The sequence below is a fragment of the Gorilla gorilla genome, chromosome 3 (assembly GCF_029281585.2).
Source record: "Gorilla gorilla gorilla isolate KB3781 chromosome 3, NHGRI_mGorGor1-v2.1_pri, whole genome shotgun sequence".
Lineage (NCBI taxonomy): Eukaryota > Metazoa > Chordata > Mammalia > Primates > Hominidae > Gorilla > Gorilla gorilla.
This window is the reverse complement of record NC_073227.2, coordinates 11017953-11045634: the sequence shown is the minus strand read 5'-3', so window position 1 is coordinate 11045634 and position 27682 is coordinate 11017953. Positions and strand designations below refer to the sequence as shown.

Sequence of the window (27682 nt, the reverse complement as noted above, 5' to 3'; positions counted from 1 at the left end):
GTGGCCACCTTCATCAGTTATTGTAGCTATATGTTCTGCATAACTGGCTGCAGCTTCTTCATCAACACTTACTGCCTCACCTTACACTTTTACATTACAGAGGCGGCTTCTTCCCTTAAACCTCATGAACCAACCTCTGCCAGTTTCAAACTTTTCTTCTGCAGCTTCCTCACCTTTCTCACTCTTCACAGAATTGAAGAGAGTTAGTACCTCGCTCCGGATGAGGCTTTCGCTTAAGGGAATGTCATGGATGGTTTGATCTTCTATCCAGACCACTAAAACTTTCTCCCTATCAGCAATAAGGCTGTCTGGCTTATCATTTATGTATTCATTGGAGTAGCATTTTAATTTCAAGAACTCTTCCTTTGCATTCACAACTTGGCTAACTGTCATTCAGCACAAGAGGCCTAGCTTTTGGCCTATCTCAACTTTTGATATGCCTTTCTCACTAAGGATAATCATTTCTTAACTTGACTTAAAGTAAGAGAGATTCAACTGACTGCTCCTTTTGCCTGGACACTGTAGGGTCACTGACTGGCCTAATTTCAATATTGTGTCTCAAGGAATAAAGAGGCCTGAAGAGAGAGACTGGGAACTGCCAGTCAGTGGAGCTGTTAATACACACCCAACTTGTACCAATTAAGTTCACTGTCTTATATGAGTGCTATTCATGGTAACCCAAAACACTGATCACAGGTCACTATAACAGATGTAATAACGAAAAGGTTTGGGGCTGGGCACGGTGGCTCATGCCTGTAATCCCAGCACTTTGGGAGGCCGAGGCAGGCGGATCACTTGAGGTCAGGCGTTCGAGACCAGCCTGGCCAATATGGTGAAACCCCGTCTCCACTAAAAATACAAAAATTAACTGGGTGTGGTAGTACATGCCTGTAATCCCAGCTACTCCGGAGGCTGAGGCAGGAGAATCACTTGAGCCCAGATGGCAGAGGTTACAGTGAGACCGAGAACACGCCACTGCACTGCATCCTGGGTGACAGAGTGAGATTCCACCTCAAAAAAAAAAAAAAAAAGTGTGAAATATTGTGAATTACCCAAACGTGACACAAGAGACACAAAGTGAGCACATGCTGTTGGAAAAATGGCTGGCACTTACAGACTTGCTCGATGAATCCTTGCTATAAACCTTCACCTTGCAAAAAAAAAAGGCAGTATTTGCAAAACACAATAAAATGAGTTATCTCTTATTCCCTCCATCCTCACCCAGCTACAGGAAGGCCAGCACCACGACTGTTTACTGCTGTATTCCAAGCAGAAAGGTTGGCATACAGGAGACCTCAAAAATACGCTACTTTGATCTTGAGGAGAGTGAAAAATCTTACTCATTTTATGTACAAAGCACAGATGTGCATACATTATATAAAAAGAAATAGTTTACGTATAGCATTAAGATTTCATGAAGATTAGAAGAACAATGTTTACAAAAGGTCCTTACAAAGGTAGTAATTCAAGAAAAGATCAATAAACGATGTATTAAAGTAAGATTTTTGGAAGCTCAAATTCAGGCAATACAAAAGCCAGCAATATATCTTGCTACTCGAATGCCTCTATTTCACCTCAAACTCACAGATAAAACTGAACCCAGTATGTCCTTGTCCATTAAAAAGCAAATCACCAAGAAAGTAACAAAAGATTCCCTTCAATGTCTCTTTTATTGACAGTGGTCCCAAAACTCCTGGTCAATGAATTCAAAACCCAAATCCTGCAGTTAGGACTTAACCTCATCTGCTGCCAAATAGCTGGCTGTGTGACCTTGGGCAGACCACTTCACTTTTCTGGACCTCAGTCTCCCCAATCAGTTGGACAGTCTAAGCCAGGCTCCAGAGCTGAGACCCTACGTCTGGCTCAAGAACTTGGTGCAGAAACAGAACGAAGATTATTAAGTTTGTGAACGTCTATGAGAACCGACAAGTGAAAGACAAAAGCTGAAATCCCTACCAAAACGGCTTGCCCAAGCTCCATCCTTTTCCCTCTTTCCTCAATGGATCAAAGGCGGAAAAGCGGTGTTTACTAACAACTCTTGTTTCGGGTCGTGAGAATCTTCATACACCTGTCTATAGGCGCGCCAGAGCGGTGAAGGGCCCGAGCGGTGCAGGGCTGGGCCGCAAGCCTCACAGTCGCACGTTCCACCAACCACCAGCCGGGGCCCGGAAGCGCGCCCGGAAATCGAGGCCCTACTAAGTTTTAGACTGCGACCTCGGCGCCCCCACGGTCAGGCCCGCACCCGTACTCAGATCCTCCCGACCTACAGAAGGCCCTGCCACGCGGCCCAGGCACCCCGGCAAACTCGCAGGCCCCACGATGGCGGGGCGGCGGCGCGAACACACAAAGGAGGCGTCGTCAGCGGGGAACAAAAACCCTGCCCAGGTCTTCCCCCCTAACAGCACACCCTGCCCGACTTTCCAAGTGACCTTGGGGGCGTTCCTGCCCCTCCCAGAGTCTCAGTTTCCCTTCCTAGGCTAGGGACTAAGTCCCATGGCCGCGGCCCGCCAGGGTGAGCCGAGACCCAGACGCAGACCTCCTAACTTCTGTTGCCCGCGCCAAGCCGGGCTCGGTGCGCCCGCGCGAACGGCAGTGCGAGCGACCAGAGCTGGCTCGAGGTCCCGGGCTGCAAAGCCTCGGCTGGGTCAAGCCGCGCAGCGCGGCTCCCCCAGGCGGCGCGGGCCGAGGCCTCTGTAGGCCGCGAAGCTGCCTAAACCTCGCATCTGCAAGGCCCTGACTTACCGCTGCTTTCCCGCAAAGCCCGGCCTAACCTGGAGCTAGTTAGGTCCGCAGGCGCCGCCGCCGGCGCACTCCGGAGAAGAAGCTCCTTCTTCAGCCGCCCAGGAGAGCTCCTCGAGAAAGATGCCGCCGCCTCAACAGCAACCCACTTCCGCTTCGGAGGCCTCGGCTCCGCCCCCCATCATGTCCCCATTGGCCGCCCGCCTACTCTACTTCCGCGGTCGGCCGGGTAAGGACAAATTTTTTAATCCTATTGGATAAGAAAACCATCTGTTACCACTTTAAAAGGCGCCTCTTTCCGCCCCCGCCCACAATCGAGCGCAGTAACTCGCACCTTCCGGCAAGAGACGGCGCGGGCGCGCCCCGCCCGCAAGGCTTTTCGGGAGTCACGGTCTGAGGGCGACCCGGGCGACCCGGTCGCCCGTCCCCGGCTGCCACTGACCGCCCCAACGCCGCCAGGGACGGCCCGCCAGCTGCCTCCGGAGCCGAGCAGGCCTCGAACTTTCCCATTGCTAGATTACCAGCCGCACAACAGCGCGGTGCCCCTGGCTCGACGCAGCTGGCCGGAGGCGCGGAGCTGGTAGTTCGTCCCGCCCGCCGTTCCGCGCCCCTCTCCCGGCTCTTGTTTCCTCGCCTCTTAACGAGGCCTTTGTGAGGAAGGTTGCTGGGCCTGGGGACTCTGACGATCGGCTGGAAACCAGGCCTGGCCCTGTTTCAGCATCCCCGCGTGCCAAGCCCTGGGCCGGCGTGCGGGTCCCTGCCCCTGCGAGGAAGCCGGGACTTTTGCAGGCCTGGGTGGAGACGTGTACATAACAGAGGAAGAGTGTGGAGGGTTGGAGGACTCGGGGCAGCACGGCAGAGGTGCATGCAGGTCCCCGGTCGGACTGGAGAATGGGCGGTGGGTTTCTTGAGCTCCAGTCCCTGAGCTCGACTTTGACATGGGTTTAGCAACCAGGAAAAAAGCCCACCTTGTCCCTGCTGCCTGAGAATACCCAAACCTTAGTCCATGGCCAGCATCTCTGGTCCCTCGGCACCCTCAGGCAACATGAAGGTCACCCCAAATGCCTTGGGTTACATTGTTTCCTTACGGTGAGTTTGTTTGTTTTAGTGGCGCGACCTCGGCTCACTGCAAGCTCTGACCTCCTGGGTTCACGTGATTCTCCTGCCTCAGCCTCCCGAATAGCTGGGATTACAGGCGCCTGCCACCACGCCCGGCTAATTTTCTTTGTATTTTTAGTAGAGACGGAGTTCCATCATGTTGGCCAGGCCGGTCTCGAGCTCCTGACCTCAGGTGATCCACCCTCCTTGGCCTCCAAAAGTGCTGGGATTACTGGTGTGAGCCACCTCGCCCGGCCACCTTACAGTGAGTTTCTAACCTCGAAAATGGAGTCAAATAACGGAATGACAAGGCAGATAGAAACCAGAGCATTAACGTTTTTGTGTTGCATTTACAAACAATATGTGTTTGCTATTTTTCGTAATTGTAAGGAAATCTGGCATGGTAGAGTATCTGATAGATAAATGTAATTCTCATGTAAAATATCTAAGTATTTGTGTTTTTTGTTTGTTTGTTTGTTTGTTTTGAGACGGAGTCTCGCTCTGTCGCCCAGGCTGGAGTGCAGTGGAGTGATCTCGGCTCACTGCAAGCTCCGCATCCCGGGTTCACGCCATTCTCCTGCCTCAGCCTCCCAAGTAGCTGGGACTACAGGCGCCCGCCACCACGCCTGGCTAATTTTTTTTGTATTTTTTAGTAGAGATGGGGTTTCACCGTGTTAGCCAGGATGGTCTCGATCTCCTGACCTCGTGATCCACCCGCCTCGGCCTCCCAAAGTGCTGGGATTACAGGCGTGGGCCACCGCACCTGGCCTTTTTTTTTTTTTTTTTTTTGAGACGAGGTGTCACTCTGTCACCCAGGCTGGAGTGCAGTGGCACAATCATGACTCACTCACTGCAGCCTCGACCTCCCCAGGTTTAGATCATCAACCCACCTTGGTCTCCCGAGTAGCTGGGACCACAGGTGTGTGCCACCATGCTTGGCTAATTTTTTTGTATTTTTTTTTGTAGACACTGGCTTTCGCCATGTTGCCCAGTCTTGTCTTGAAGTCCCGGGCTCAAGTTATCTGCTCACCTCGACCTCCCAAAGTGTTGGGATTACAGGCATGAGCCATCACACCCTGCCCTAAGTATTTGATTTTTGATAGCGACTGTAAGTTGAAAGCTATAACATTTTCCGAAGTTTGTGATTATAATTGGAGCAAAGAGAACTTAAAAGTTTAAAAGAAATGTAGACATTTAATATATCTATGAGAATTATTTAAATATTAATACTTGATAAGGCAGACAACTGAAATGCTAAAAAATAAAATTAGATTCTACGTGTATAAATGCAGTTGAAAATGTTTAAGAGAATTTCAGTTCATAAATGGGGCCATACATGATTAATCAAAATGGTGGTTAAAAATGATCAGATTTAGGGCGGGCATGGTGGCTCTCACCTGTAATCTTAACACTTTCGGAGGCTGAGGTGGGAGGATTGCTTGAGCTGAGGAGTTTATAGATGAGCCTGGGTAACATGGTAAAACCCCCTCTCCACACACACACACACACAAATAATAATTAGCCGGGTGTGGTGGCATGTCCCTATGGTCCCAGCTACTCAGGAGGCTGAGGCAGCAGGATTACTTGAGCCCAGGAGGTCATGGCTGCAGTAAGCTGTGATTGCACGTCAGCTTGATTGACAGAATGAGACCCTCTCTCTCTCAAAAAAAAAATCAGATTTAGAAAAAGTAATATTAGTAATTTGTATTTTACAGCCTAAGGAAAAGTTAGGGTTTTCTGTTTGTAACTGTAATATATTGAAGATGTGATGTTGAAAAAGTCTCTATAAATACCAGTTTCATGCTCAAAGACTGCCTTCAGCCAGGGCAACGTAGTGAGACCTCGTCTCTACTAAAAATAAAAAATTAGCTGGGTGTGGTGGTAAGTGCATGCAGTCCCAGCTAGTAGGGAGGATGAGGCAAGCGGATCACTTGAGCCCGGGAGTTTAAGGCTGTATGAGCTATCATCACGTCACTGCACTCCAGCCTGGGTGACAAAGCGAGACTCTGCCTCAAAAACAAAAACAGACAAAAGCTGCTTTCAAGTCTTCTCCAAGCCTCACTTGCACTGAACTTGTTCCTTCACAAATAGCGCTTCCCTTGGGCCCTGAACGCCCGCAGCTTAGAGAAAAGACCGGCACCTTGGTGCTCCCATAGTCCTACAAGTCGAAACCAGCTGAATGCAGGTTCCTGGGCCTCACACCAGCTACTAAATCTGTTTCTTCACTATTTCCAAAGAAAGCCCCTGCCCAAGTGGGTCTCAGATGCTATCAACAAGGATCTTCTGACTAGCCTGTACTCAGGCAAAATGTCCACTCCCCAGGCAGTCCAGCCAGGAAAGGTTCAGAGAGGGATTGTCAGCACTAGCTGGGCCATATCTCACTCTGGCTGGCCCCCTTTGGGGGAGTAGCTTGATTCTCTGTAAAGAGCCTATGCAGGGAGGGGAGGCAGGGGCCCCTAGTGTGAAGGCCCTGGGCTCTTAAGGGTGTGCCCCTTAGCTGCCTGTGCAGGGAGGGGAGGCAGGGGCCCCCAGTGTGAAGGCCCTGGGCTCTTAAGGGTGTGCCCCTTAGCTGTTGCTCTGGAACAAACCACCCCAAAGCTTGATACTTTGAACGACAGACATTTATTGTTGCTCATGAATCTATAAGACAGCGGGGTCGGGGGAGGTTCTTGTCCGGCTGCCCTCTCATTTTGTGCTCTGCTAGTCTAGGATGGCCTCTGAGATGGCGTCCTCCACATGGTGTCTGATCCCAGCAGGCCACCCTAGTCATGCTCACATGGGGCCTGGCTAAGGTTCCAAGAGAACAAGTGGGAGCTCCAAGGCCACCTGAGGCCCAGACTCAGAAGTGGCACGTGGTCACTTCTGTTGCGCCCTATTAGCCAAAGAAAGTCACTAGGCCAGACCAGATGCAAGGGCTGGGGGAATAGACTCCACCTCTCGATGGGAGGTGTAAAGTCACAAGGCAAGGGGCAGGGATACACAGACATTTTGCCATCACTCTATCACACAATGCCTACTCCCAGGCCACAGCTTTAGGGAATGGTCCGAGGCCTGCTCCCACCTAGGTTTGTATGAGGAGAGGCCCCACGTGCTCTCAAGCTAGCTCTAAGCGGCTGCTCAGTCCAGGAGGGGGCAGGGGAAGACCTTGTTACCTGCCAACCAACAGTGTTGCCAATAGTACCCTCAATTTGTTAGCTGCCACATCTCCCCTCTGCTCCAGAGGCCAACCTTCTAGGTGAAGGGTAATTTCCCTGCCTTGCCACAGTGCTTGCTTCAGGCACCCATGCAGACCTTCCCTCACTGCAGGAACTGGCTCAGCACAAGCATGTTCAATTCAGGCCAATGAGACTGGGGCAACTGTTCTTTGTTCCTCAGGCTGGAACTGCTACCAGAGTGGAGACTGAGCTCCTGGATCGGGTATATCCTGAAGTCTGCTGCCTTTGGATTGGCATTATGAGAGCTAATAAATCCCCCTTTGAAACCCCCAGAGCTCAGAGGGGCTTTCTAGGCCAGGCATCATCAATGTATTCCGTCACTATCAAATTAAATGGGTTTGGATCACACAACACGGGATGTGAGCAATGTTTCTTTCTTTTTTTTTGAGATGGAGTTTGGCTCTTGTCACCAGGCTGGAGTGGTGCGATCTCAGCTCACTGCAACCTCCATCTCCTGGGTTCAAGCGATTCCATTCTCTTGCCTCAGCTTCCCGAGTAGCTGGGATTACAGGCGCCGGCCACTACGCCCAGCTAATTTTTGTATTTTTAGTAGCAACGGGGTTTCACCATGTTGGCCAGGCTGGTCTTAAACTCCTGACCTCAGGTGATCCACCTGCCTCAGCCTCCCAAATTGCTGGGATTACAGGTTTGAGCCCCCTTGCCTGGCCAATGTTTATTTCTTTAAATGAAATTTAATCTACTCCCAGCTGCAATTCTACAGAGATGTGGAAATTCTCCTTACCTACCTGGGTGGTAAAATCCTGGGGTTCTCACAAACTCAGAATATTGGAGTAGGGCTCTTGTCCTTTAGCCTGTTCTTGTCACTGCTGAGATGCCTGCCTTCCTGGTCTGAGTGTACCCTGGGACTCAGCCTCATCATCTGAGGCACCATCTCCTCTGCAGGCCCAAGGAGGATATTGGGAGTTGGGGAAGGAAATATATCTCCCCTGGACATCTATCTTATCTGTCAGTTTCCACTCCCCAACCCCTTACTGCTCTGCTCACCACCCCACGGACTTGACGCTTTTCTCTCTTTCCTGGGAAGAAGGTGGCTTAATGTACTTTCTTCTTGAGGCTGTCACCAGCAGGCGTTCACTCAGCAAGCCTGTCCTCAAGGTGGAGCCTTCTGTAGCCCATGGAGTCCCGGGACACTGCAGAACCAATCCATCTTGGTCCCTGCCCTGGGTGAAGTCCTGCCTCCATTGGCCCTGATCTTGTTGGATCTGGGCTGCTTCTGATGCTAGAGAAAGGGGAGGAGGGGGTGCTCCCAGGCGCAGCTCTGGGTTTTGGCCCTCTAGGCCGGTCACATCGCCTCTCTGAGCACCTGTGGCTTCATCAGCAGAACAGGGGCAGGCCAGTTCCTACGTCCCTGGACCGTAGTGAGGATGGTGGAGGCGCGTGAAGGGCCGGTGCAACGTTGGCGCTCAAGAATCCTGGCCACTTCCCCAGCCAAACGTACACTCACAGTCGCCACTCAGTCTTGGGGGTTCCCTAGGTGAAGCCACCTGGATGCCGGCAAAGGGTGGGTGTTCCAAATTTCCACATCTGAAGGGGTTCTGGGAGTTTCGAAGGGGTGCGCACCAGGAATGCCTTATGCTAGGCTGTAGGGAAGTGCTAGGACCTGGGCCGAGGTGGCCAGATTTCGCTTATAAAAATGCAGGATGCCCAGTTCAGTTGAATTCCCGATAAGGAGAGGATACATTTTTAGCCTAAGTTTGTCCCCACGCAGTAACTGGGCTTCCTGCCTTTTATCCGGCAATGCTTTTCTGGGCAGACCGGGGCTAGGGAGGGAGAGGGGTGCGGTGGGGGTGCGGAGGCAGGGGGGCCGGGGCCGAGGGGGGCCCCGGCCAAGGAAGAGGCGGCGCGCACCGCGGGCCGCACGCTTTATTGGGGCGGTGGGTGTAGGGGGTGGCCCGCAAGCGGGTGGGGCGCGCTCGGCCCGGCTCAGGCGGCCTCCAGGCGGCGCGCGGGCCCGGGTCCTGAGCCTCCCTGCTGCAGCGCCTGCAGCCTGCGCTCGCGGCTCCGCTCCAGCTCCAGCCAGTGCTGCGCCTCTAGCTGCGCCTGCAGGCCGGGGAACGCGTCGGCGCGGGCAGGGAGGCCCCCACCGCCTCCTGCGCCCGCCGCTGCGTATCTCCCGGCCGCGGCCCGGACCCGATCTCCCCGCCATCCCCGCCCCAGGACGCCGGTCCCTGCGCGCCGCGCCCGCCATCCCCAGCCGGCCTCGGCTTTCAGTCGCCCGGGCTGCTCCCACCAATCCGGACTCACCCGGGGCTTGGGGCGCGCTGTCCGCGGCGCTGACACGTGCAGCAAGGCCGCCTGCCTGCTGCGCTCGGCCGCCCTCTCCGAGATCCTGCGCCGCAGCTGCTGCACGCGCTCGTCCTGCGAGGGCGCCGCCGGGGCCGCCGCAAGGGCCTTCTCCTCCTCCCACCTGGCTGGCGACGCGGCGGGCTCAGGAGCAGGCCGGCGGGAGGCCCAGGCCAGACCCAGGATGCCACCCGTGTCCAAGCGACGCGGGGGCAAGGGGCTACGCAGCCGGAGAGGTTCACCGGAATGATTTAGGACACACAGCGAGGCCCAGGGGCCGCGGCGCGCTCCTAGACAGTACCACCGCTCAGGGGCTGGAGGGGGTGGGGGAGTCTCCAGCACTTCTATCTACCCTTTTGCTCTTTTTTTCTTTTCTTTAATTTTTGTTGTTGTTTGTTTGAGGCAGGGTCTCACTCTGTCGCCCAGACTGGAGTGCAGTGGCGCGATCATGGCTCACTGTAGCCTTGACCTCCCAGGCTCAAGCAATCCTCCTACCTCAGCCTCCCAAAATGCTGGGATTACAGGCGTAAGCCACGGCGCCTGGCAGCTTTTTTTTTTAAACTTAACATTTTTTTTAAAAAGTATTACAGGTGTACTAACTATATGCATAACTGGGGTACAGATGTGAAAGCCTCCTTTGACCTCACACTCTTCTGTCTCTTGCCTGGAGGTACCCCCTGCTAATGCTGTGGTGCTGTGGCCTGCATCTCCACAGGTACCTGCACACATGGCCCTTGATCCTTCTGATTGTATGTGTTGTTCCCTGCTGGCTTTGGCATCAGTGGACCTCACAGCCTTAGGATATTTGCATGTGCTGTTCCCTGTCTCCACCACTCTTGTCTGACTGTCCAGGTCGCCCCTGGTGAATTTGTGGCCTGGGGCCTAAGTGCATGCCTGGGCCCACTCTAACTTTTTTAGCAGGAGGTAGACCTTTGGAGGCACCCTAACACCAACCAGGCTGCGTCTGAGCTCTGCCAGGCCATGGCCAGCAGCTGGAAGTGATGAGCTGTCCAGGTGTGTGCCAGCTTGGGGAGCTGGTGGGCAGCCAGCCCGCCCTGTACAGCACCAGCAGCGGTTGCCCTGTGCCTCCTCTGAATTGCAACCAGAGCAGCGGCCCCTCCAAGGACCAACAGTGAAGGGCTCTCTTCCATCAGCAATGATTAGTCCTTCCTTCTGTCCGCCCCGCCATCCACCACACCTAGTCCCACTCAGAAACTGTCTCTGGAGCCCTGTATGCCAGGCTCTGAACGAGGCTCTACTACAACAGCTGGGCCTCCCTGGGAACTAGGCCAGGGCCCAGAGGCCAGCCTGACCCCAGGGCCAGGGGACATGCCTGCCCATGTCTGACCTGGCTGCCAAGGGACAGCCACAAGGGGCTAAAAAACATCACCAGACTGTCCCCCAAACAAGTAAAAAGGCATGTGTATGTGTGTGCATGCAAACGAGCTATCTGCAACCCTCAACTAGATCCTGGTTTAAAAAGAAAAAAAAAAGTTACAGCAACAGTCTTTTAAAAATGTTAGCCAGGCTGGGCTCACACCTGTAATCCCAGCATTTTGGGAGGCTAAGGCGGGCAGATCACGAGGTCAGGAGTTCGAGACCATCTTGGCCAACATGGTGAAACCCCGTCTCTGCTAAAATACAAAAAGTTAGCCGGGCATGGTGATGTGTGCCTGTAGTCCCAGCTACTTGGGAGGCTGAGGCTTGAACCTGGGAAGCAGAGGTTGCAGTGAGCTGAGATTGCGCCACTCTACTCCAGCCTGGTGACAGAGCAAGACTCTGTCTCAAAACACAAAAACAAAAAAAAACAGTTGGCCAACAGTCTTTGGACACCTGGGGAAATGTGAAAAAAGATGAGATATTTAGGTGATGTTGGGAATTTTTGTTCCATTTTCTATTGGTGTCAGGGTGCTGTGGTTTTATGTAGGACGATCTTTTTTTTTAGAAGATGTATGCTGAAGTGTTTAAGAGTAAATGATTCCTGCAACTACTTCCTAATGCTTCTGCTGACATAAATAGCTAGCTGGCTACGTGAAGCACATATGGTGAAAGGTTGGACCCATGAGCTGGGTGCAAAAATGACCGCATCTGGGTCATGGCTTCTGAGCCATGGATGCAGAATTTTGCACCATTCCCATGTGCCTGGAAGTCACCTACTACAATAATAGGGGTCAGGGGAGTTACGGCAAGGGAACTTCCTGGGCAGGAGGGTGGTTGTTGTTTCTAGGAGACCCACCCAGGAGGGTGCAAGGCAGGCTTACAGCATGCTCCCTGTCCACCCAGAGGCACCCTCCCCGAGCCCAGTACCAACCTCAAGGCTGCGGATCTCCCCATGGCTGCACGGCACAGCGAGATCTGCTCCACCGTGTTCTGCAGTTCCTGGCTCTTGGCACGCTTGCCCTGAATGATTTGATCCCGCTTTTCTTCCTCCTTGCGCCGCTGATTCTCTTTGAGCAGGGCCAGCCGCTCTCGCAGCTCCACTATGGACATCTCTCCTTCCAGGCCGTAGCCGGGGATCTGTGGGGTGGTAGGGGAGGCCCCAAGCTGGGAGCTGTGCTGGGCCCCGATGCTTCCCACCAGGATCCCTCCCCTGTTCCATAGGCCCACCCCTTGCCCACCTTCCCTCTGCTTCAACACTGCTTATGAAACATGCCCCCAGCCTCTCCAGCCTGGGCTCTGCTCTGCAACACTACACCTTGTGTGGGTCTGCACATCTCAGCTGGACTGAGGCCCCTCCACTGTGGCAAGTCCCAAATGGAGCTCATGACTATCTCCCCAGCCAGGCTTCGGGGCCGGGGCAGACAGCCATTTGCACTCCCCATGGCCTTGGGGCTGGGCCAGGCCCTGCAGCTGGCTCCCCGCACTCCTCTGAGGCCTGGCCCCTCATCATGCCTTCTCACATGGGCTTCCGGCAGGCCCTCCTCAACCTCCTGCTCCATCCAGCCTTTGAAAACACCTGCGCCCTCCCTACACTGCCCTTTCCACCCTGGCCCTCCCTCAACAGGCAGCTCCTAAGTGGCCTCCCCTGTGAAGCCCACCTTGGCCACCCCCAGGAGTTACAGAGGACTGGCTAAGTGTGTGCCTTGCCCGCAGGATTGTGAACTCTTAGGGCCAGACCCAGGCCCGCGGCACATGGGTGTTGAGTCACGGAGGGTGGCGGGCCAGGTTTCAGGTGGTGCAAGACCCACCTGTGGCTCTGGTGGGAACCCTGGAAACTGCCTCTCATGGCAGTGCCAGCGTGGAGGCCCCTGAGGCATGGGCCCGTCCAGGACTGCATCCTCACCTGGGTCAGGTCCACGAGCTTGCCCTTGCGCGTGGGCTGTGTCTCGAGTGCACGCAGCTGGGAGATGAGTTCACAACGGCGCCGCTGCTCCTCCTGGGCTGCCTGCGCCCTGCGCTGCAGCAGCCCCCTACTCTCCTCAATCGCCTCCTGAACTTGGGGGCCAAGCCAGGAGCTGAGGTGGCCGGTGGGTGGCAGGGCAGGGGCTGGACAGGAAGGCACCTCCCCCAGGGTTCCCCAGCCAGGACTCTTGCCTCAGTGCGGACACCTGGGAGTGCCTCCCTCAAGGGGTCCCTGACCCTGGACAGCCATAGTGGCTCACTCAGGAAAGGGTGGCAGCCCAGCACCCAAGTGGGGAAGAGCGGGGTAGGGCCAGTGACATCTGGCTCCTGACTACCTGTCTGCTGTCGGCCCTTCGCGAGCTTCGTCTGGGCCGCCTTGGCGTTCTTCTGCCCCTCTATCACCTGCTCCACCAGCTCCTTCCTGGACCTGTCCTCCCGGAGCCGTCTCTCTGCACGCTGCAGCATCAGCTTGGCCATCTGCTCAGACAGTGGACCTGCCACGGTGAGTGGGGCTGTTCCGGCTTCCCTGCCTGGTCCCGCCCCGGCCCAGGGCGCAGCATGAGGTCTGAAGGTGGACCCAGTCCCTGCCCTTGAATCACCCCAGAACCCAGGTCTAAGCCCATTCGCTCCTGGCGGTGCTCTGGAAGTTGGGCGTGCGGGGAACTTCCACCTCACGTCCTCTCCCTTCCTCCCAGTGTAGTCTTGGAGGGAACCTTCGTGCATTTGAAGCCACCCAGTTTGTGGTACTTTGCTGTAGTAGCCCTAGAGACCCAGTGCACCCAGTAGCAACGTAAGCTGTTCACAGTGGAGGGAACCAGGGTAGGGGGCCCAGGGTAGGGGGGACGTGGAATACCCTGTACTATCTTTACGGCTTTTCTGTAAATTTAAAAATTGTTCTGAAATTAAAAAATTACTTTAAAAGTTTCTTTAAAAACTTGGTAATACGTTGTGTAGAAATATGAGGTGAAGAAAGTGGGCACCAAAAAATACCAAGAGTCCCGTCTCAGTCAACCAGACAATGGGCAAAGAGAGAAAAGAGGCATCCACACCGGCCCTCCCCGCCCAGCCACAGCGTCGGGCCATGGCACGGAGACAGCTGGGCGCCTCAGGCCGGGAGCGCAGAAGAGGGCGGCGGTGCCTCCTGGCTCTTTGGGAATGTGGAATCAGGGAGGCAGCAGCAGTCCACAGAAAAGGCTCCCGCTTGGGAGTAAGACACACAGGATGCTAAGTTCTGCCTCTGCCACCCTGGCAGCTCCCTGGCAGCTCCCTGGCAGCGGACAAGTCTCGAGCCTCTCTGGGTTTCAGTTTCTTTGTGGGGAAATGAAGGTGGCCACGCCCACCTCCTCAGGTGCACTGGGTGCAGGGCCAACACCTAGCAAGGGCTCAGGAAAGAGTGTCCCCATCAGCCACAGCACCAGCCTCCGCACGGAATAGGGAGTCGGCACAGAGGAATGAGCAGGGGAAGAAGGAAAAGAGGCCCACAGGCCGGGAGCAGTGGACAGGGATAGGTGTTTGGCAAGCGATGAGTGTGTGGTCACCTGGCCAGGCTCACAGTAAGGAGAGGGTTCCCAGGCAGTAAGCAGCAGAGAGAGCAGCCTGAGGGCCTGAGTCCAGGGTCACATGCCTGGCTGGGTCCACTCAGACATCAACCTTGGACCCACGGTCCTGCCTGCCGTCACTCAGGGGCCAGGGGCAGCCACATGCATCCTTGGGCCCTGCTGTGGACGTCCCACCAGGTTTCCCACACATCCCCTCCTCCTTCCTGCCACAGAGCATGGCTCGCACCGGCTGCTCACTGAGCTCGCACCAAGCCCGAGCTTTCAGTTACCTGCACCTGGCACCTTCAAAATTAAAATGAAGGTAGAACACATGGAACAGCATTTCTGTGGCCAGAATCAAGTGGAAAAAAGATGCAAGTGCTGCTTGATGAAACAATCTGCCTGAAGACTTTGGTAAAATGTACTCAGGGCCAGCTGCAGCGGCTCACACTTGTAATCCCAGCACATGGGGAAGCTGAGGGGAGAGGATTGCTTGAGCCCAGGAGTTTGAGACCAACATAGTGAGACCCCGTCTCTACAAAAAATACAAAACTAGCCAGGCCTGGTGGCTCCTGCCTGTGGTCCCAGCTACTCAGGAGGCTGAGGTGGGAGGATCATTTGAGTCCAGGAGGTTGAGGTTGCAGGGAACCGTGACTGTGCCACTGCATTCCAGCCTGGGAGACAGAGCAAGACCCGATCTCAAAAAAAAAAAAAAAAAAAAAAAAGTATTCAAAGAATGATTACCTATGACAACCAAAACATGAAATGTCATTCCTCACCCAGGAGTTGAGTGTTGATACTAGTACAGCTATTCTGGGTTAATTTCACAGTGATAACAGATTAAAAAACAAGTTATTGGCTGGGCATGGTGGCTCACGCCTATAATCCCAGCACTTTGGGAGGCTGAGGCAGGCAGATCACCTGAGGTTGGGAGTTCGAGACCAGCCTGACCAACATGGAGAAACTCCATCTCTACTAAAAATACAAAATTAGCCAGGCATGATGGTGCATGCCTGTAATCCCAGCTACTCAGGAGGCTGAGGCAATAGAATAGCTTGAACCCAGGAGGCAGAGGTTGTGGTGAGCCGAGATCGCACCATTGCACTCCAGCCTAGGCAACAAGAGTGAAACTCCGTCTCAAAAACAAACATTTTTTTTGTAGACACGGGGTCTCACTATGTTGTTCAAGCTGGTCTCGAACTCCTGGGTTCAAGTGATCTAGCCGCCTTGGCCTCCCAAAGTGCCGTGACTACAGATGTGAGCCACCACATCCAGCCATAATTTTAAAATATATCCTTTTCCAGCCCCATTGCTAGAGTACCTTAAAACTGGTGACTGTAGGCCAGGCATGGTGGCTTATGCCTATAATTCCAGCACTTTGGGAGGCCGAGGCAGGTGGATCACATAAGGCTGGGAGTTCGAGACCAGCCTGGCCAACATGGCAAAACCGCATCTCCCAAAAAAATAAAATAAAACAAAACAAAAAAAAGCTGGTGACTGTTGAAAAAAACAGAAAAGCACCCAGATAGGGAACTCAATACTGGCTTCTATGAGGCACAGAGGTTCCTTGGAGAATAACTGAGTGTGTGTCTTAAGCAGAGAACATTCAGGTAGACCCCAAACATCTCTCCTCTCAATGGAAAAGATGCTTCCAAAGGCTCTTGAGCAGTGCCCAAAGTTCAGAGGAGGAGATGAAAGGGTGCCCATGGGTCGGGTTGTGGTACTAGAACCTCAAGCAGAAACAAAAGTCATAGTTCATTAAAACACATTGAGGCTGTAAAAGCAATCACTCCAATATGAACTGCATAAGAAAAACTAAAATTCTTTTTACTTCAAATATTTAGTGCCACCTAATCTAGTTAATTTAGTAAGAAAAAATATTAGTCACATGAATGCATGTAGCTAGACATCCTTAGACCAGGAGAGAAGCCTGAGAATCCCTGTGTAACCTGGTGTGAGAAGAGCAGCATTTTCTTTTTTTATTTGAGACGGTCTCACTCTGTCACCCAAGCTGGAATGCAATAGCATGATGTTGGCTCACTGCAACCTCCACCTCCTGGGTTCAAGCGATTCTCATGCCTCAGCCTCCTGAGTTGGTGGGATTACGTGGGTGTGCCACCACACCCAGCTAATTTTTGTTTGTTTGTTTGTTTTTAAGTAGACATGGGGTTTCACCATGTTGGCCAGGCTGGTCTTGAATGCCTGACCTCAGGTGATCGCCCTGCTTCGGCCTCCGAAAGTGCTGGGATTACAGGCATGAGCCACCACACCCAGCCAAGAGTGGCATTTTCTAACTCCAAACACAACACAAGAAAAGACTGTTAAATTTGAAGAATAAAAAGAATATTTGCATGGCAAACACCCATCATAAACCTCATATACAAAGTCAAATGACAAACTGGAAAAAAAGCAATCTGCAACAATCTATTATAAAGGATTATTTTTCCTAACAAATAAAGAACATTAGGCTGGGCGCAGAGGCGCATTTCCGTAATCCCAGTATTTTGGGAGACTGAGGCAGGTGAATCACTTGAGCCCCGGAGTTAGAGACCAGCCTGGGCAACATGGCGAAACCGTGTCTCTCCTAAAAAGGTGGTGCACGCCTGTAGTTTCAACTGCTTGGGAGGCTGAGATGGGAGGATGGTTTGGGCCCGAGAGGCAGAGGTTGCAGTGAGCCAAGATCATGCCACTGCGCTCCAGCCTGGGCGACAGAGTGAGACCTTGTCTCAAAAAAGAAAAACTGTGGCTGGGCATGGTGGCTCACACCTGTAATCCCAGCACTTTGGGAGGCCGAAGTGGGCAGATCACTTGAGGTCAGGAGTTTGAGACCAGCCTGGCCAACATGGTGAAACCTCGTCTCTACTAAAAATACAAAAATTATCCAGACATGGTGGTGTGCATCTGTAGTCCCTGCTACGCAGGAGGCTGAGGCAGGATAACCACCTGACCCTGGGAGGCAGAGGTTACACTGAGCTGAGATCAACCCACTGCACTCCAGCCTGGGTGACAGAGTGAGACTCCATCTCAAAAACAAAAACAAAAACAAAAAACAAAAAACAAAAAGAAAAAAACAACAAAAAAAGAAAAATTGCTAAGAGAGTAGATTGTAAGTATTCTTACCAGGAATAAGTATGTGAGATAATGCATATGTTCATTAGCTTGATTTAGCCATTCCACAATGTATTTGTATTCCAAAAGATCATGTTAGGCTGGGCGTGGTGGCTCACACCTGTAATCCCAGCACTTTCGCAGGCTGAGACAGGTGGATCACTTGAGGTCAGGAGTTTGAGACCAGCCTGGCCAACATGGTGAAAACCCATCTCTACTAAAAATACAAAAAGTAGGCCGGGCACGGTGGCTCACGCCTGTAATCCCAGCAATTTGGGAGGCCGAGGTGTGTGGATCACGAGGTCAGGAGTTCAAGACCAGCTTGACCAAGATGGTGAAACCTCATCTCTACTACAAATACAAAAAAAGAAATAGCTGGGCATTGTGGCATGCGCCTATAATACCAGCTATTCAGGAGGCTGAGGCAGAGAATTTCTTAAACCCAGGAGGTGGAGGTTGCAGTGAGCCATGATCACGCCACTGCACTCCAGCCCGGGCGATGGAGCAAGACTCTGTCTCAAAAAGAAAAAAAAAAACAAAAAACAAAAATTAGCCATGCGTGGTGGTGCTCGCCTGTAGTCCCAGCTACTCAGGAGACTGAGGAAGGAGAATCACTTGAACCTGGGAGGCAGAAGTTGCAGTGAGCCGAGATCACACCACTGCACTCCAGCCTGGGCGACAGAGCAAGCTTCCATCTTAAAAAAAAAAAAAAATCATGTTATATATCATAAATATATTCAATTGCATTTGTCAAGTTAAATAAATAAAGAATCAAAAAAAGTCAGGGAAATGAAGGTCAAAAGTGCAATAGAAAATGGACAAAAGACACGGACAGACAGTTTACAGAAATAGACACAGAAATCATTTATATATGTGGACATTTGCTCAAATTCACTGATAAATAAATGAGATGCAAATCAGAACTATACCAAGATACTATTTCTGACCCATGAAATTGGCACAAATTCACGAATTCAGCCTGGTACACTCTGTGGCGGGGCATGCAGATCAGACCCCTCTCACACTTTGGTGGAGTGAAGATGGTAAAAGTACCAGGGAGACGACTGGCCATATTCAGTAAAACCACGCGTCCCAAATGGCAAGGACTCCTGCGTATCCAGTTACTCTTTGGTGTGACATCTGGAAATGTAACTTCCTCTAGAAGTTTACCCTGAAAATCCAGCTCTGCAAAGGTGAAAGCCTTGCACATTATTCTTTGCAGATAAAGCAAGGTGTGACCTTTTATGTAACAAAAAAGGGAAGGACAAAGTATGTATATACAAGTGTGTTATTTGCTTCGAAAGACGGGAAAGGTAATCCAGAAATTAATGAAAGGAAGGACCAACAAAGGAAGGTGGAAATGGGTTGTAAGTTATAGACTTACAAGAGGTGAGACTTCTCTGAGTCTACCTTTTCATATTGTTTGTTTCATTTTTGTTTGTTTGTTTTCTTTTTGAGACAGTTATGCTCTGTCGCCCAGGATGGAGTGCAGTGGCATGATCATGGCTCACTGCAACCTTGACCTTCCAGGCTCAAGTGATCCTCCTACCTCAGCCTCCCAAGTAGGTGGGACTACGGGCACGCACCACCATGCCCGGCTAATTTTTGCATTTTTTACAGAGATGGGATTTTGCTATGTTGCTCAGGCTGATCTTGAACTCCTAGGCTCAAGTGATCTTCTGGCCTTGGCCTCCTAAAGTGCTGGGATTATAGGTGTGAGCCACCATGCCTGGCCTGGCCTTCATATTTTTTTAAAAAAGTAAAAAGGAAAGAAAAGGCAAACCTTAAAATTGAATACAGACACAGATGAAACTATCAAAAGAAGCAATCTGAGTGACCTTTGATCAAGTCCCTGACCGCAGGCCTGCAAAGGGATACGTCCCAGGAGAGAGTGTACAGGCTGGCCTCCTGGGGCTGAGGCTCCCCGCTGGTCCAGGCCACTGGGAGGCCCCCTGGAAGGAGCAGGCACTCTCGGGGAACACAGGCTGAGCGTGCCCACCTAGGCAATGTGTCCTTCGAGGAGGAAGAGGAGCCAGGACCAAGACATCAGTAGCTTCTACGGGGGCGCTGTGGACACTCAGCTCCACTGCCAGCCCTGGCCCTGCAGCTCCCGGTGGGCACACAGCTCAGCTGGCTGCCCCATGCCCAGCTGCCCTGCATGGCACCCACCTGCTCCTTCTGCTGCTCCACCCTCTGCTTGTTCTCCTGCATGAGGCTCTGCCGGGCTAGGACGGCCTCCTCATGGCTAAGCTTCCCTTGCAACCGCCGGCACTCGCTTGCAGCCAGCTGCTCCTCCCGGTCCTTCGCCTGCATCTTCTTCTGCCACTCGAAGAACTCAGAGAAGTCCCCAGCCCCGTCCACGAGCTTATCAACCCTGGGCAAAGAGGGACAGAAGCACAGCTTGGGGTTTCTCCCGTGACAGAGGCTGCTAGGTGGTCACAGGTTTTCCTGGGGGACAGCGGCTGCGCAGGCGTGGGCTGCTACTCCTGACACCCAGCTGCGTGGCCTGCCCTTCCTCCTATCCCCGACCCACCGTCCACCCATCCCCTCGTCCCCCTTCCTGTGCGTCCACCCATCAGCCCCATCCACCCACCCCTCCCTTCATCCACTTGTTTGTCTACCCTCACTCTGTCCAACTGTCTGTCCATCCACCAATCCTGTGTCCATCATCTGTCCATCCGTCAACCTTCTGTCCTCTGCTGGCCTGGCCACCCTTGCCCCTGTGCACCATCTGTGCGTCCACTCCACCATCTGGTCAGACACCCATGCTCCCCCCACAGCCCGACTTGCAGACAAGGAAAGACACGACCACACCGCGTGGGGTAAGCACAGGGGTTTGCAGCCCTGGTGGTCTAGGAGATGGGGGCATCAGGAAGGGGTCCAGGGAGGAGGTAACCCCAAGGGAGGTTTGGGGTGGGTTGGGCCTTTGCTAAGTCCCTCCAGCCCCATTCATGCCCCTCACTGAGCCGGCATGATCTTTGTAAGATGCACCTGGGACCCTGACACAGTCCTGCTTGTCGCCCCTGCCGCTGCAGGACCACAGCCTGTTGTGACCCCCGAGTCCCTCTCCACTGAGCTGCCCAGCCCCCAGGCCCCTCCTCTGGGCCTTTGCTCTCAAGGGTGATGCCGTGGAAGGCAGGTGGGGGGGCCTGCCGCCCTTCACCTCTGCAGCTCCTGCTCCACCTGCCGCTGGTACAAGGCCCCTTCTCGCAGGATGGCTGTGGTGTTCAGCTTGACCAGGATGTTGTCGGGCTGCGGGATTGGGGACTGGCTGTGGTGGGGGCTTGAGGAGACCCTTGGGGGCAGCAAGTGCCCCTCCTGCCCTTGTGCCCATCACACCTGCCCCCTGCCCAGGTGCTTCCCTATCCCCCAGGGTGGGGCCGTCCTTGGGACTCTAGGTCCCCCAGCTCAGGTCATCTGAGCCTCTACGGGCAGAAAAGGTCTGGAGGGGTGGGTGCCCAGGGAGAGCAGCCTGACCATCCAGGAGCACCCCTCACCCTATAGAAGGTCAGCTTCGGAGTCTTTCGGATTCGGGGTGGGATCTGAAGCCGCAGCTGCTGCTTGGAGCCCTGCAGGAGTCAGGGCAGAGCTGGCCGCCTGGCACCTGTGCCTGCTGGGTGCCCCCAAACACACACCAGGTGGATGCTGGCCCAGCACCCTGGGGAGGCCTGGCTCACCCCTCTTCATCCTCCCCCCAGCTGCCCATCCCTACCACCACGCCAGGTCAGGGTCTCTATCTTCCAATGCCCCCCAAGCCTTGCTGTGGTTCCACCCAGGCTGGAACAGGGAGGGTGCAGGGCCTGTGGGCCTGGGAACAGTGCTTCCCAGTCAGGACAACTTGGCCTCAGGGCTCAGTGACCCTCTCCTCAGCCACCCCCAGAGCTGGGGTCTGGCTGGCCCCCATGGCCTCTCCCCGAGCCTGTCTGCTCCTGGCCCAGCCGCCAGCTGCTTTGCCAACATACCCCAGGGTGGGCACCGCAAGCTGCAGTGAGAGGAGTGGCTGCAAAGGCCACCCCTCTGGGCACTCGGTCATTGCAGCCCTGCGGCATGCACCATATGGGCTGCCCAGCTCGGGTCTGCCCTCACGGTGGGACCCTTGCCACCCAGCGGGGCCGTGCTCCTGAGTGAGCCCCGCCAGGCACAGTCTCTCCTGTCCTCGTTACTTTGCTTTTTCTTTATTGGCAAACATACCTGGGTTTGTTTTTTCCTTACAGAGACATGAAATGCTTGTCACGGAACATCTGGAGACACCCAGAGGCAGCACCTGCAGGTGCTTTCCCGTGAGCTTCCTCCCGGGGGATGTGGGTGCGCGTCTACACCCGCCTGCTTAGGGGCCACACCGCAGTGGGCTCAAGGCGCACTTTCCCAGTGCTACTGGGAATCCGCCCCTCCCCGGCCCTCAGTGGTAAAAGGCTACATAAGTGGTCACTGCGATGGCACTGGGAGGAACTTTCTGATGGCTTGAGAAGATGGCGCCTCGATGATGGGCCTTGAGAGAGCTGGGCGGTACCTGCACTCGCTCCCTGCAGGACCTGGGCATGGCGCAGCGCAGTTCCTCCATGTTTGCCCTCAGCAGCAGCTCCTGCCACAGTGACACCGCGGCTCCAGTCCCACCAGCCTCTGCCCAGTGTCCTCCAGGCCATGGGAGGACGAACTTCCACCCAGCCTCCCCCTCTTGCCTCCTCTTCCCTCTCCCCACCCCACCTTCCCTTCACACATCCCTCATATGGGGTCTCTAGGAAGGCAGGGGTCGCACACAGCTCACCTCGGCCTTTCGGCGGTTGTACCTCTTGACTGTCTCCAGCTGCTGCTGCTCCTTGGGTGGCTGGTAGGTGCTCTGGGGGACCTGTTGAAGTGGTGGGAGGAAGAGCCTATGGTCAGCAGCTGCGAGTGGGAGGGGCCTAGAAATGCCAGGGCTGACAGCTTGGTGGATGTGGGTGAAGGGGAGGGTGGTGGCGGCCTGCACTGGAGGAGAAACAGGGCTGGAGCTAACACCACTGGGTGCTGGTGGGTCAGCGTTGGAAGTCAAGGGAAGGAGGTCAGGCTGGTCATTGGCGTGGGGTCTGGAGCTTGGCCTGGGATGGGGTGGGTGGGGTAAGACATGAGCCGGCAGTACTGAGGGCGTACCATCGGCCAGCATGGGATGGCCAGGGTGGGTAGGAGCAAGAGGGGGAGGCAGCCAGCTCCCTTGACACTGGGAGACAGGCAGAAGATGGCTGCCTGGGCAGGAGAGGCTGGGAGAATATCACGGACCCCTGCAAAGTAAGCTGTCAGGAGGGGACACTGCAGAGGCCAGGGCGGCTGCACCATATCCCCGAGTCCAGTCACAGGAGGCTCCGATAATATGGCCGGAGCTGTGTCCATGAAGGAGCAGGAGGGGGCCGGCCTAGATATCCCTGAGCTCCAGACTGCTGTATTACCCTCCTAACTCCATGCCTTCTCCCCTGCACATCTAACAGTCATGGAAAATCAACTCGTCCAAACCTGAAACCCTCATCTTCCTCAAACCAGCCCTCCCTCAGCCTCACTGACCACGACCGCTGTCCATTCCTCACCCATGCCTCAGAGTCCTCCTTGTCACCTCTGTCTCTCACACCCACATCCATCTCCTGCCCACCTGCTTCAAGACATCTCCACGAACTGCCTCTCACTGCCCTCCTTGGCCACTGCAGCTGGAGGGACCCTGTGTTGGCACTAGCCTGCCTCAATGTGTCCTGTCTCTGCTCCCTCCAGTGGATGTGTGACCAGACCGGTACCCCGCCTTCCCTCTTCCCTGCCTCATTCCACTCCAGCCCCTCCTGGCCACCCTCAAACACTTGAGGGAGGGTGGGCACTGCCCCAGGGCCTTTGCCTGCACCTTGCTCCTGCCCAGGATGCTGTTCCCTGAGACACCCCATGGCCGACTTGCTCACTTCTGGTTTTTTACTCCATGGCATTTCTCGGGAGGCCTTTCTAGGCCACACAATCCAGAATCACAACCACTCCAACACGTCTTATCTCCTTTGTCTGCATCATTTTGTCTCCTCAGCACTTATCACCAGCTAACGCAACATATGTTTTACTTATCCTGATTTTGTCTGCATCCCCCACTGAAGTGCATGCTTCATGAGGTCACAGTGCCTGGCATATACTTGGTACTCTGTAACTATCTGTTGGATGAATGAATGAGTGAATTACAGTGGGCCCTCAACCCTGAAGGGGAAGGATGTCTTAGGCATGGGGCAGGGCAGGGAGGGTAGAGGATAGTTTCAGCACAGCCACCCTGTGGATGCAGAGAAGGTACATGTCCACAAACATCTCACAGATTGTACTGAGAGGCACACAGCTATAGAGCATGGGAGGGCATGGTGAGGGCCCAGGCAGGGGCTGTGCTTGGCAGAGACAGAGAGAGAAATGAAGTTGGCATCATGACCTGAGACAAACACACTGAGCCCTGAGGAGATGGGGTCAGAAATGCTGAAGATTATACAGATGGGGCAACTGTGGGGTTGCTCAGCAACAAGGTCTCTGATCATCCATCCATCATCCACCTCCATCTAATCATCCATCCATCTGATCATCCACCCACTCACCCACCCATCCATCCATTTGTCTATCCATCTATCCATCCCTCTGATCATCCATCCATCCATCTATCCATCCATTCATCCACTTATCCATCCATCTACTTATCCTTCCATGAAGCCATCCATCCATCCATCCATCCATCCATCCATCCATCCATCCATCCATCCATCCACCCATCCATTCATTCACCCACTCATTCATCTCACCCATGTGATCATCCATCTATCTATCCATAATCTAATCATCCATCCATCCATCCATCCATCCACCCACCCACCCATCCATTAATTCACCTACCCACTCATCTTTTCATCCATCTAATCACCCATTCATCCATTTGATCATCTATCCATCCATCTGATCATCCATTCACTCACCCACCCACCCATCCAACAATTTAATCATCCATCCAATCATCCAATCCATCCGTCCATCCATCCATCCATCCATCCACCCACCCATCCATTCATTCACCCACTCATTCATCTACTCACCCATGTGTTCATCCATTCATCCATCCATAAACTCATCTGATCATCCATCCACCCATCTGTTCATCCATCTATCCATCTATCCATTAATCCATCCATCTACCCACCCATCCATTCATTCACTTACCCATCCATCTACTCATCCATTCATCCATTTGATCATCTATCCATCCACCTGATCACCCATTCACTCACCCACCCACCAGCCTACCATTTGATCATCTATCCAATCATCCAATCATCCATCCCTCCATCCATCCACCCATCCACTTATCCTTCCATGCATGTATCCATCCATCCATTCGCTTATCCTTCCATGTGTCCATCCATCCATCCATCCAGTCATCCATCTATCCATCCACTTATCCTTCCATGCGTCCATCTATCTACCAACTCATTCATTCATTCACTCACCCATCCATCTACTCACCCATCTGCTCATCCATCTACCCATCTGATCATCTATCCATCCATCCATTCACCATCTATCATCCATCCATCCATCCACCCACCCATCCTTCCATCTGACTATCCATCTATCCATCAACTTATCCTTCCATGAGTCCAACCATCCATCCATCTATCTACCCATCCATCCATTCATTCACCCACCCATCCATCTACTCATTCATCCATCCACCTGATCATCTCTTCATCCATCTGACATCCATCCACCCACTTACCCACATACCCATCCATTCATTTGATCATTCATCCACCCATCCATTCCTCCATCCAATCATCCATCTATCCATTCACCCATCCAATCATCCATCCATCCATCTATCCATTCATCCACCCATCCATCTACCATCCATCTGATAATCCATCCACCCATCCATCCATCCAACCGGTATTTACTGAGGTTCTGCTTTGAGCCATGACTAGGCTAGGCATTGAGAATATGGGACAAATAATGGCCAGGTGTGGTGGCTTACGCCTGTAATCCCAGCACTTTGGGAGGCCTAGGTGGGCAGATCACCTGAGGTCAGTTAGGGACCAGCCCGGCCAACATGACAAAACCCTACCTCTACTAAAAATATAAAAATTAGCCGGGCGTGGTGGCCGGTACCTGTAATCCCAGCTACTCGGGAGGCTGAGGCAGGAGAATCACTTAAACCTAGGAGGCAGAGGTTGCAGTGAGCCAAGATTGTGCCACTGCACTCCAGCCTGGGTGACAGAGCGAGACTCTGTCTCAAATAATAATAATAATAATAACAACAATAATAAAATGAAATAAAAAGAGAATATGGGACAAATAAGATGGATGATGTCTGCTGGAGTAGGCAGACAATAGGCAGGCCCACAAATTACTAAACAACTCTAAACTCCAATTCGGTGAAGAAAAGGAGCCAGGATCAGTGAGAAGTAAACTAAGTGAAGGAACTGACATATTTGAGGGTTTCATGAAAAGCGTCTCTGGGAAGAGGGATGTTAATGAGACCTGAAGGATGGTGGGAGTGGGGCAGGACTCTGGGGCCTCCCAGCACCATCCCCTTCCCCTCCCATATAGCCCTTAGTCCTGTTGCAGAACCACGTAGGTTCTGGGAAGCTCAGTCCATTGCTGGTGCTTGAGATAGAACCCATGACCAGTCAGGACATTATATTCCTGATCACAGTGATCAATTCAAGGCAGGCATGAGACCTAAGCTGGTCCAGTCAGACTTTTCCAAAGAATTCTTGGCCCCAGGTGTCCTCTCATGCACCTATACGAGAAACAGAGCTGGAACCCTGGTCACGTATGCCTGAAGCCTATCCTACTTCACTCATGAGGGTCAGCCCGTGCTCTATTGTCTAAGCCAGTTTGAACTGCATTTTTCTGTTATTTGCAATACAAAGCATCCTGACTGATAAGTCAGCAGTGGGAAGAGAAAGAAAGAGAGAGGAAGAGTCTCTAGGCCTGCCCAAAGAGTATGCTGTCATCTACACATCATACTTAATGGGGAGGGGGTGTTGCATTATGCCAGAGTTAAAAGTGGGCTCCAAGCTCCAACTCCCGACAGGTCGGAGCCCCATGGCCTGACAGCTCCGCTCAACACCTACTTATAAGATCACAGTGCGTGGAGTGTGGGAATCCACTGGGTGGGCTCCGGGTCAGCTGGGTTTCCCTCTCTGTGGGGAGTGGGGGTGGGGTGGGGTCATTTAGTGTTCCTGGTCTGGTCCAGTGCACCCTCAGCCCTGGGGGGAGCCCAGTCCCCCACAGGCCCACACAGTCCACTCTCCCAGCTTGGCTACCCTGATGCCTGCAAGCCAGTGCCTGCTGAGAATGCCCACACTCACGGGTCTCGGCTTGGCCACGACCGGGACTGGTTCGGGCGCTGGAATGGTGCGGGGCCTGGGGGCAGTCAGGTTGAATTCCTTGGGCTCTGTGACCTTGGCCTTGGTCTTTAAAGGAGAGGATTGACTGGCAGACACGCCCTCCAGGTGGTTGATCAGCTCCTGGACCTCTGGCTGCCATCTTGAAGGCAAAAGTGGAAACGCCTCTTATGGTCACTCCCTAAGCTGTTCAATAAGGCGATGGCCTTTAGGATCCAAAGGGCTCCCCAAGTGATTGGGTCCACCTTGGGGTGGAGGTGATAGTGGGATGGACGGCCTCACTTCACGAAGTGGCTTCTACTTGTAGGCATACACGCTGTCAACTAAACCCCTGAAACACATACAGACGCAGTCCCCTTGTACAGATACAGGAAATAGGCCCAGAGGCATTGGGCCATGCTGGTGAGTGGGGAGCTAGGAGGACAGGGACAGCCCTGCTGCAGGAATCCAGGGGCTCTGAGGACAAGCAGTAGCCAGGATGCAGGAAGCCAATCTGGGCTGGAGCAGATGGAAGCCAGCAGTGGAGAAAGGGGCTTTTTGGAAAGGAACATTCTGGAACTACACTGTTGGTGACTCCTGGAAATGGAGCTGTGGAGTCAGGTGGGGCAGGAGCCCAGTTGTTCTTGGTACAGCCTCTGGGTGGGGGTGCTGTCGAGCAGGGGTTTGGGAAGGGCCTTGCCAGGCCGCCCAAGTCTGGGGCTCCCCCTTCCATGTCCCACACCCAGCATGGGCACAGCCCACCATCATCAGCCTATCAAGTGTCCTCTTGTGTGGGCTCCCAGGGGGCAGAGGGCATGGCTTGAAATAGCTCCTCCCTCACCTTAAGAGCCATGGTCCAGGGCCCATAGCAAGTGGAGTCTTGGGGTCTTGCCAGGGCCAGGCCCCAGTGCTCCCAACTTGAGGCAGGTTGGGGAGAGGGGCTGGTCCTAGAGTAGGCAGAGGAAGCCTGAATGGGGGTGGTGGT

The 27682-nt window shown here is 53.6% G+C and overlaps 2 protein-coding genes across 2 annotated transcripts in view; both read right to left on the bottom strand.

Annotated features, from left to right (window-relative positions):
* The window catches only part of RNF4 (ring finger protein 4), a 46553-nt gene extending 43646 nt beyond the window's left edge, over positions 1-2907 (bottom strand). Inside the window, exon 1 of the mRNA XM_004038341.5 lies at positions 2772-2907. The gene's annotated coding sequence lies outside the window, so the exon portion shown is untranslated. The remainder of the gene's footprint in view (positions 1-2771) is intronic.
* Positions 2908-8920: 6013 nt separating this feature from the next.
* The window catches only part of CFAP99 (cilia and flagella associated protein 99), a 43909-nt gene continuing 25147 nt past the window's right edge, over positions 8921-27682 (bottom strand). Inside the window, exons 6-16 of the mRNA XM_055384375.2 lie at positions 26683-26860; positions 22110-22190; positions 21855-21926; positions 20842-20913; positions 20508-20596; positions 19514-19718; positions 13034-13175; positions 12640-12791; positions 11668-11873; positions 9318-9480; positions 8921-9113 (exon numbers count right to left, since the gene is read on the bottom strand). Coding sequence (XP_055240350.2) covers positions 8997-9113; positions 9318-9480; positions 11668-11873; positions 12640-12791; positions 13034-13175; positions 19514-19718; positions 20508-20596; positions 20842-20913; positions 21855-21926; positions 22110-22190; positions 26683-26860 — 1477 coding nt within the window. The 3' untranslated portion in view covers positions 8921-8996. The remainder of the gene's footprint in view (positions 9114-9317; positions 9481-11667; positions 11874-12639; positions 12792-13033; positions 13176-19513; positions 19719-20507; positions 20597-20841; positions 20914-21854; positions 21927-22109; positions 22191-26682; positions 26861-27682) is intronic.